General features: G+C 42.5%; 1 protein-coding gene and 1 pseudogene across 1 annotated transcript in view; both read right to left on the bottom strand.

The window, feature by feature from the left end:
* Positions 1–669: 669 nt before the first annotated feature.
* LOC126491979 (protocadherin beta-6-like) lies at positions 670–3,177 on the bottom strand (annotated as a pseudogene).
* A 5,357-nt stretch (positions 3,178–8,534) lies between these two features.
* LOC126491972 (protocadherin beta-2-like) overlaps positions 8,535–10,087 on the bottom strand; it is a 16,589-nt gene continuing 15,036 nt past the window's right edge. The window contains exon 2 of the mRNA XM_050128033.1: positions 8,535–9,599. Coding sequence (XP_049983990.1) covers positions 9,072–9,599 — 528 coding nt within the window. The 3' untranslated portion in view covers positions 8,535–9,071. The remainder of the gene's footprint in view (positions 9,600–10,087) is intronic.

Here is a 10,087-nt window from a genome sequence, read left to right as displayed (position 1 = left end):
GCCATGTGATGTTGGTGCTCTAAGCCAGGGTATTGTGCATGTCAGGCAAACGCTCTACCAACTGATCTGCACCTCCAACCCACACATTGTGATTTTACTCATCCATAAAGAAGAATGAAGCTACATCACTTGCAGGAAAATGGATGGAACAATAGCCACCCACACAAGTACAAGAATAGAACATTTTCATTTCTCGGTGATATTCAGGGGTTATATGAAAGCAAGGGGGAGGGCTGAAGATTAGGAATGAGATTGAATAAACAAGATAAATTATCTGCATGTATGCAAACATCACATTAAGCATAGCACATTGCATAGTTAGAATCACTACTAAAAATAAAGATGGAAATTGTTTAGATAAATTGTGAAAATATTATGGATTCTGCATTATTCACCAAATTCACTATAACAAATGAGATTTAAAACTACTTCAGTCATCACTAACAGAGTGAAGATTTTACTTCCCTCGAAGTAAGAGAAAAAAACAAATTAAGACTGCATTGGTAAGACAGGAGACATCTTAAGAATTAACTGATTGTGGAAAAGGAAAACCACATAGAAATAAAATATAATCTCAGGGAAATAATACCTTTTACCAGAAAAATAATAACATCCGAACAGCAATGATTTTAATCTTCTCTTAATGACACCTAAACCATTTCTGTAATTTTAACTATTCAACATGTAAGTGTCTGGAATCAGATTACTGGGAACAACAGGCTTGAGGAAATTGAAATCTGTGGTCCCAGAGTCCCCAGTCAGACATACCTCATACTGGTAGCTCTGGGACAGGGTCCCTGCTCCGCTTATTTCCACTAGGTGTTCAGTAAAGTGTCCTTCTGGCACAGAGCAGCCACCCAGAGAGGCCGCCCTGGCCCTCCTGCACAGCCTCACCCCCACAAACAGCAGCACAGACAAGAGGAAGACCGAAGACACAGACGCCAAGGCAATGACCAGGTACAGCGTGAGCTCATCTTCTTCCTGTGTGGGGTCGCGCGCCACCTCAGGCAGAGGCAGGTAGGGCTGAGAGAAGCCATCCACCAGCATCACGTGCAGAGTGACACTGGCAGACCGCGGAGGATCGCCATTGTCCTTTACCAGCAGCAGCAGCCTGTGCTTGGGCGCATCGCGCTCACTCAGCAGCCTGGAGGTGCGCACCTCGCCATTGTGAGCCCACACGCTGAACAGTCCGGGCTCCGTGGCCTTGAGCAGCTGGAATGACAGCCAGGCATTCTGACCAGAGTCTCGGTCCACTGCCACCACCTTGGTGACCAGGTAGCCAGGCTCTGCCGCCCTGGGCAGCAGCTCTGTGCAAGGCGCAGAGGCGTTCTGCACCGGGTAGAGCACGAAGGGCGCATTGTCGTTGGCGTCCAGCACCAGCACGCGCACCAGCGCCTGGCTGCTGAGTGCGGGCGACCCTTGGTCTGTGGCGCCCACCTGGAACTCGAAGCTCTGCAGAGCCTCATAGTCCAGCGCCCTGAGCGCGAACAGCTGCCCATTGTCGGCATTGATGGAGATGAGCGAGGAGAGGTCCAGCTGCGGGTCGTGGGTGGGCAGCAGCGAGTAGGTGATGTGGGCATTGGAGCCTGAGTCTGAGTCTGTGGCGCTGATGGTGCCTATGTGCAGGGCGGGGCTGTTGTTCTCTTGGACAAACAGGGTGTAGGAGCTTTGTGTGAAAGCGGGGGCGTTGTCGTTGACGTCAGAGACCTGCACTGTTATGGTGTACTGGGTTGTGAGCCTGGGTGTGCCCATGTCGCTGACTGTGATGGTGATGTTGTACTCAGATCTGCTCTCTCTGTCCAGTGGCCCCTCTGTCACTAAAGTGTAATAGTTCTCGAATGTGGACTTCAAAAGAAATGGAAGATCATTCTGAATAGAACACACCATCCTTCCGTTGTCCCCAGAATCTGCGTCAGAAACACTGAAAACAGCAACTACAGTCTCTGGAGAGTTTTCTGGGATAGGGCTTGTGAGTGTGGAGATGGTCAACTCTGGCGCGTTGTCATTTACATCCAACACGTGCACAGCCACAGTGCACTTGCTTGAAAGGCCTCCTCCATCCGTGGCTGCTATTTCTATGTTATAACGGTTAGTTACCTCGAAATCCAACTCTCTACTCAGACGAATTTCTCCTGTGACTGCGTCTATTACAAATGGTTGAGAAACTTCACCACCTTGAAACAGAGAGTAGGCTACATTCCCATGTATTCCAGCATCTAAATCTCTGGCAGAGACCATGACAACCAAGGCACCAAGGGGGCTGTTCTCAGGGACCTGAACCTCATAGAGCGACTGTACAAACTGGGGAGTGTTATCATTGATGTCCACGACTTCAATCGAACTGTGGTGGTCCCAGACCTGGGTGGCGACCCACCATCCACAGCAGTGAGGGTTAAAGTGAGCTCAGGCTGCTCCTCCCTGTCCAGGGCTCTGTCCAGCACCAGCTCTGGGTATTTCCTGCCATCAGCACGACTGTGAGTAACGACATGGAAGTGGAGGTTGGCGCTGACTGTGTAATTCTGAACAGCATTGCTCCCTATGTCAGGATCCTGAGCTGCCTTCAGAGGAAACACAGACCCTGGCTGGACGTTCTCTGGGATCTTTAGGAGCATTTCCCTGTGAGAGAACTCTGGAGAATGGTCGTTTATGTCTGTGAGCTGCAGGTCAGTTTGGAAGAACTGCACAGGATTTTTCAGTATGAGCTGGAAGTGCAGCACACAGGGTTCTGTCGCCCCACACAGCTCCTCGCGGTCTGGTTTTTCCTTCAGGAGTAAATTCCCTGTCTCTGCATCTAGCTGCAAGAGCTCTTTGTTTCCTCTATGATGGATTCGCGCCCCTCTAGTGGTCAATTTCCCCACCTTAAGACCCAGATCTTTTGCTAGATTAGCCACCAAGTAGCCACTCTCAGTTTCTTCTGGCATGGAGTATCTAATTGCCTCAGTGCCAGCCTCCCCCAAAAGCAACAATATAGTAAGAAAAACGACTTGCCTTTGCTGTGGCGTTTTTGCTCGCGCTGTCTCCATTGTTCACACTGGATCCAGAAGGGACAGAGCCTTTTAATTTGTTTGAATCCACTCTCGCGTTTTGAGGGAATAATAGAACTAAATTTTACTCAGACTTGCTATTGGAGCTATGCCTTCTCTGAAGATTTCGCTCCTAGATACAGCCTGAATGCCACCTTCTTTTAGGGAGCAATCTTAGTTCTGATGCCCAGTAATGGCTTCCAGGGCATCTGCTTAGCCCTTTATTCACACGCTTAGCTTGCAGCGCCACCAAGCGTCCGTATTCACAATTGCATGTACCTTTTTCCGTTGTGTTCCATTCCTTCCTTACTTGTTAAAATCTATTTATTTCACTTTTTATTTTGATTTAAGAGCTGGTATTCGAAGTGCAGAGACCTGCCTGATTCCGGTGAAAAAATACTAACAGTAATCATTTGGAAGATCCACTTCCGAAAAATATACAAGTGTTTCAAAATTATTGTGAGCGTTACCTTAAATTCAACTACTAACTCCTGATATTTCAAAAATTATAATACTAATTTTGTGACTTTAAATCATAAACATACTCTGTACTAAAACATGCGTGTATCTAACAAACAAACACATTCAACTTGGTCAATTGTCAGTAACTGATGGATGCTGTTGGCCTGGCATGGACGCTTAAAACAAGTTCGTGAATTAAGACAAAAGCATGAATGCTTTTCTCTGCGTGTTACAGTAAAGAGGGTGGAAGGAAGCTGTTTTTGAAGTTGGTTCCCCAGTGGAAACAACATGTGAAAATGACTTTAAAGAACTCTGAAGTACCCGAGTTCTTGGTAAGTTCTATGTGTATTGTGCAAAGCTGGGGAACCATCCTGGGCTTCTCTCTCCAACTTGATCGTTTTGGGTTCCCAGCCCTAGTCTTCTTTCATAAGACTTATTTGCTAGTTTGTTCTTGTTTGTTTGAGACAGGCTTTTTCTCTGTAGCCCCAGTTGTCCTGGAAGTCACTATGTAGACCAGGCTATTCTCAAACTCAGAAAGATCTTCGGGTCTTTGATGCCGAGTATTATAGACATGAATCCTGCACCCAGCCAAAAGATTTCTTACGGTGCCCGAACTAGAACTATTCATGAACCTGATTGCTGAGAGAATAACAGTACAACTAGGAGAACCATCTGGTCTCTAGGACCCTGACTTCTGTAGGATGGGAGAGTATGACTTTAATTGAGGACAGTGGTTTGTTGCCAGGATTGCACCTGAGAAGTCCACGTCCCCATCTTCTTGCCCCATGTGCACTGATACACGTACAATAGCAGCTTCCCCGTGGGCTTGTCTATTCCAAACTTTGACTTTTGACATTCTTCCAGTTTTCTTGTGTCATTTTTGGCCTGGTCTGACCCACCAGAAACTGGAATTCATTCTGATGCCTTTTACAACATGTACTGTGGATTTTACTTATTTCTGTTTCTGCTTGTTCCTTGGTAAAGTCATGACACCATCATTGTGTCTCCTTGATTTAAGGCACACTCTGGCCTTCTCTGTGTTCTTAATTTCTTGCATGTTTTCAGCTGCTGATTTGGGGTGCAAAGTTTCATATTGGGCATTGTACATGTGTGTAAATGCTTGGTGCTTTTGCCGCTCATTTCTTTGAATAGATAATCCTTACCGGTTTAGCTTTTTCTTTAAATCACAATCAGAGAGCAGGTTTTGCACAGTTTGGGTCAGCAGCTTCCTTTTATGTGCAGAACTTCTAAGGTTCTTTTCTTGACTTGATTAGCTGTTGTCTAGATGCTTATGAATGAGACTTTCAGAAATGTTGACCCCCACAAATGGGACCAGCCACTGTAGTGTCCAGTTCCAGGGTAGATAGAAAGGGAGACACAGGACAGTTAGCATCTAAGGAACTAGGAGTCCTCTTTCCTACAGAACGAGTTTCTTTAGTCTCTGCAGTAATGCTTGGCTTGTTTAAGGGTTGAATGTCTTGTCACTTTATTTTTCCAGCAACTCTGATGAAGACTTCTGGTAAAAGAACTTGTCCACTACCCTGCTCCCTTGTTTGATAGGAAGGATGTGTGGTGACTTCAGCAGCATTAGTGTTTTTATGAATTTCAAAAAAAAAAACTATTTTTCTTACCTTGTATAACCAAAGCCAAATGATGTGTGTTCATATTTATCTTTCCTGTTACTGTTCGCTTCTCAGCAAAATTCTGTAGTCTCTTAGGATTGTTTCTTTCTGTCTAATGAATTACACAAAAAGTATTTTTTGGCAATGATTGGAATGTGATTAATTCTCTGTTAGAAAACTTTGTTTTTGAAAGGTATTTTATGGTAATACAATTCTACTTTTTAAATAACTTGCAAGACTTCAGAGATGTTGTCTTTAGTTTTATGGTTTGTTTTTTAAAATCAGCTGTCCATTTAGTAGAATCTCTTTTAAAATAATTTTATCATGTTTGTGTGGTTGCTTTAAGAATTTATTTTTTTTCCTGTTCAATTTGGTATTGATTACTTTCCTGTGATACACCTGGCTGCTCTTTGTCTTTTATTTATTCTGACTGAGTTTCACTAAGTGGAAGACTTTTACCAGTTTAGTAATTCTTGCCCATTCTTTCTTTCTTAGTCTCCCATCCTTCCTAGGATTAGAGTTGGATGCACAGAAAAGAACTTTGTTTTATCCCAAATGTTACTAATAGTCTTTTCTACATTTATATTATATTTTCTTTGTGTTTACTTTTTGATACAGGGTTTCTCTGTGTATCTTGAGCTGTCCTGGAATTTGCTCTGTAGACCAGGCTGGCATCGAACACACAGAGATCTGCCTGCCTCTGCCTCTGCCTCCCTGAGTGCTGGCATTGTGTTTCTATTTGGATGTTTCAACTGGAGTCATCTTGCATCTACTTTTCCTGCATTTCTTTATAACTATGGCATTAAACAACTTAGTTCTATGTCATGTGTTTTCTCAGTTACAAAATTTACAGTTTAAGATTTTCATTTGATGGTAAAATTTCCTATTATCTATTTTATACACTGTTTCTTACTTTAGCACATTAGTTATATGTTAAAAAATACTGTACATTCATTTCTAATATCTGGATCTTTTAGGCCATATATTTTATTGCTGTTTTTGTCTATAGGATTTAGCTATGTTGATGTGTGCCTTGAAATTTCTATGGAACTTTAGGTAACTAGGTAAAAGCCATCTTGTATCGTGATTCTATTACCTTCTTCTGGGAGGAGGTCACCTTTTGCTATCAGCTTGATCGAGTCCTATCTAATCAATCCACTCTAATGCAAACATGTGTTGTCCTTGTTTGAGGTTCTTGGCAGGCCTAATATGCACCCAACTCTACAACATTTACAGCTTAGAATTTCTTACAGTCTCCATATCCCCTTCTCATGGAAGGTTCCAAGCTGCTTAGCAAATAAAACTTCACTTGCTTTTGGCTGATTTTCTACTTGTGTTCTTTTACTCTGGGTTTAATGTCATGAATGGGGAAACTAAATCAAAGCTTGTATCTTCCAGGCTGTAAAAGTTTACTGATTTGCTTTGTCCCTGTCAAGAGCTTGTTGCTTGTTTTCAGACTTAGAAAATTTCTCTGGAGCAAAACAGACTGGTCAACTCAGCTGTCCAAAGACCTTTCTTCTCAGAAATCTTAGCCCATCCAATTCTTGCAATATCTCTGTCTTTCTGTTATTTTAAACAGATAATTTCTGATTTTTCATCTGTAAGTATAATTGCTTTATAATGTCAGATAATCTAACATAGAAGGTTAATTCTACAGATACAAACACAATTTAGCCTGACACTAATAATGTAGTATATTATATTAATAATGTGATTATATTAATTATTATATATTATATTAATTAACTATAATATATAATTTTGATTGTGCAAAGAACAAATCTTAAAGTGATATGAGCTTTGATGCCTTCAGTAGAATTTCTTCTCTAGAACAACACATGTTAAACTCATTCCATGTCTAAAACAGCAGCAATAAGTAGCAAGAGATGCACATGTAACAGAAGCCCCCGGGGAAAGAACATGTTAGCATATGTGCCATTAGCAAGACCGCTGGCCTCTAGTCTCCACTTTTGTTCAGTAACAACAAAATGGCTGTGTTCCTTACATTGTGTGTAAGTTGTTTGGGTCATGTTTACTACTACATGGCAGCAACTGAAATTCAAATTGCTGATCCAATTTATAAGTTGGTGGTGATTCCCAGCTGGTCTACAATGTTCCACACTTTTTGAATACACAGAGGTATTGGAGAGGCATGTTCCTTGGTGTTTATTTGCCCATCTTCATTTATATGATTATGCAAAATGGACGTGGGTAGCTAAGTTAAAGTGGGCTTGAATTGTCATGATGTTCAAGCATGACTATGGAAGCTTTGTTTAGGCTTGTTAATGGTCATCCCAAATACATTTTATTTATGGAGCTGATAACAATGGCAAAGTCGTTAATGTTGTCTACTAGATTTATGTCATATGTTTGTGTTTGATTCTGTTCTGAGTTTTTAATATTTATTTATTTGTTTATTATGTATATAGTATTCTGGCACCAAACCTCATTACAGATGGTTGTGAGCCACCATGTGGTTGCTGGGAATTGAACTCATGACCTTTGGAAGAGCAGGCAATGCTCTTAACCGCTGAGCCATCTCTCCAGCCCCTGTTCTGAGTTTTATCTCTTTCTTAATTCACTTTTAAAGTTCGATAAAGACTAAAAACTTATTAACTTCCTTGTTTGATACATTCTTAGAGGAAAAAGTAATTCCCAGAATTGTACAGGTCCTAAAACTCCAGAAGTATAATTTGCTGGCTTTTAAGAATAAATCCAGGAGTATAATATACTAGATTTTAAAATAAATGTTAAGTTATAAGGAAAGTTTTTAAACAGCTCATTTTTCTCTGACAAAGTTCAATGACATTTCATATTTAGAAGCATAAATCTACTTATAAACAGCACCATAACTTCACTAGGCTTACTGAACATTACAGCAAACCATTACCATTCAGACAAATGCAGTATTTGTCCAGTGTATTATGCTCAAAATAATATATATTTTATACAAATAAAACTTTCCTTACTCTAAAACCAAAGCTAATTTATAATAACTGAAGGCTACATTAGGCAAATCTAACTTTAAAAAAGTAAAGTTAAATACAAAAAAATTTAAAACTTACCATTACTATCAAACATTATAAAATCAAAATCTGGGTTCAGCATTAAACTTGAGAGTCAAAATTCAGAGGAAATGTCCTCTTTTAAAGGTAGGGAAAACTGGGGACCCCCAAGAAAATACAATCTTTTCATTATACTGGGACTTCTGTCTATGGTGGTAAAGGAAGGAAGGAGACAGAGAAAGTCAATGCCTTCAAGAGCCCTCAATTACCTTAGAGGAAGTTGGTTTATAATTCAGATTCTGAGGTTAAATTTTAGGAGATTGCATCAAACCAGTGATTAGCGGACTGGCTTCATAAAGAAAGAGGAGCAAGCATATGATATTTTCTCCTTAATTTTTATTGTATAGTAATTATTTGAGAAGTTTAACTTTAGTGTTCATGGCATGCTTGTGAATAAGCACACATAACAGTCTCTAGGCTACACGGTGCTCACAACAGGACACGGCACAACTTCCATGCACTGATGTTTTAATGAAATGTGTGTTTACATATTATTCAGGAGAAAGAATTGTTCTAAATTTTACAGCTATGCAGATTGCTTAACCCCAAAAGGCCAAGGACTCATAAGGAATTACAATGTAGCCTAAAAGAACACAAAGTTATATGGTAAAAGTAGGTGCCACAAATACACACTTTAATTGTTCTTGAGTGAATTGAAAAGTTCCAGAATGTCATAAAGACATTAGTTCCATTAACTGTTATGACAATAAGCACCAAGATATTATGGAGAAAATGAATATAATAGGCACAACTACAAAATCCTAAATAAAACTAGTATTAATAAAAGAGTAACAAGTTTAGATCTATTTGGGATACGATAGGTTGAATAATATAACTTCTTAAAAGAACAATTACAACAAGTTTAACGAAAATGAGCAATGATGAACCATTAACAACGCTTAGCTGACTACAAAGCTACTCCTGCAGTGGGGATTTTCCTTAACTTCTCTCTCACAATCTTCCATAAACAGGTTTGGTATCACCGGATTCAGGAATTTGAACTCACCAGTCCCAGAGTCTCCGGCCAGATGCACCTCATACTGGTAGCTCTGGGACAGGGTTCCCGCGCCGCTGAGATCCACCAGCTGAGCAGGAAAGTGTCCTTCAGGCACCGAGCAGCCTCGCAGAGAGGCTGCCCTGGCTCTCCTGCACAGCCTCACTCCAACAAACAGCAGCACAGACAAGAGGAAGACCGAAGACACAGATGCCAAGGCAATGACCAAATAGAGTGTGAGCAAGTCCTCATTGTCCTGTACAGAGTCGCGCGCCACCTCTGGCAGAGGCAGGTAGGGCTGAGAGAAGCCATCCACCAGCAGCACATGCAGAATGACACTGGCAGACCGCGGAGGATCGCCATTGTCCTTGACCAGCAGCAGCAGCCTGTGCTTGGGCGCATCGCGCTCACTCAGCAGCCTGGAGGTGCGCACCTCGCCATTGTGAGCCCACACGTTGAACAGTCCAGGCTCCGTGGCCTTGAGCAGCTGGAATGACAGCCAGGCGTTCTGGCCAGAGTCTCGGTCCACCGCCACCACCTTGGTGACCAGATAGCCTGGCTCTGCCGCCCTGGGCAGCAGCTCTGTGAAGGGCGCAGAGGCGTTCTGCAGCGGGTAGAGCACGAAGGGCGCATTGTCGTTGGCGTCCAGCACCAGCACGCGCACCAGCGCCTGGCTGCTGAGCGCGGGCGAACCTTGGTCTGAGGCGCCCACGAGGAACTCTAAGCTCTGCAGGGTCTCGTAGTCCAGCGCCCTGAGCGCGAACAGCTGCCCGTTGTCGGCGTTGATGGAGATGAGCGAGGAGAGGTCCAGCTGCGGGTCGTGGGTGGGCAGCAGCGAGTAGGTGATGTGGGCATTGGAGCCTGAGTCTGAGTCTGTGGCGCTGATGGTGCCTATGTGCAGGGCGGGACTGTTGTTCTCTT

This window comes from Alexandromys fortis, unplaced genomic scaffold (genome assembly GCF_014885135.2).
Source record: "Alexandromys fortis isolate MF-2015 unplaced genomic scaffold, M_Fortis_MF-2015_v1.1 scaffold_283, whole genome shotgun sequence".
Taxonomy (NCBI): Eukaryota; Metazoa; Chordata; class Mammalia; order Rodentia; family Cricetidae; genus Alexandromys; species Alexandromys fortis.
Note: the sequence above shows the minus strand (reverse complement) of the source record. Positions and strands in the feature narration are given on the sequence as shown.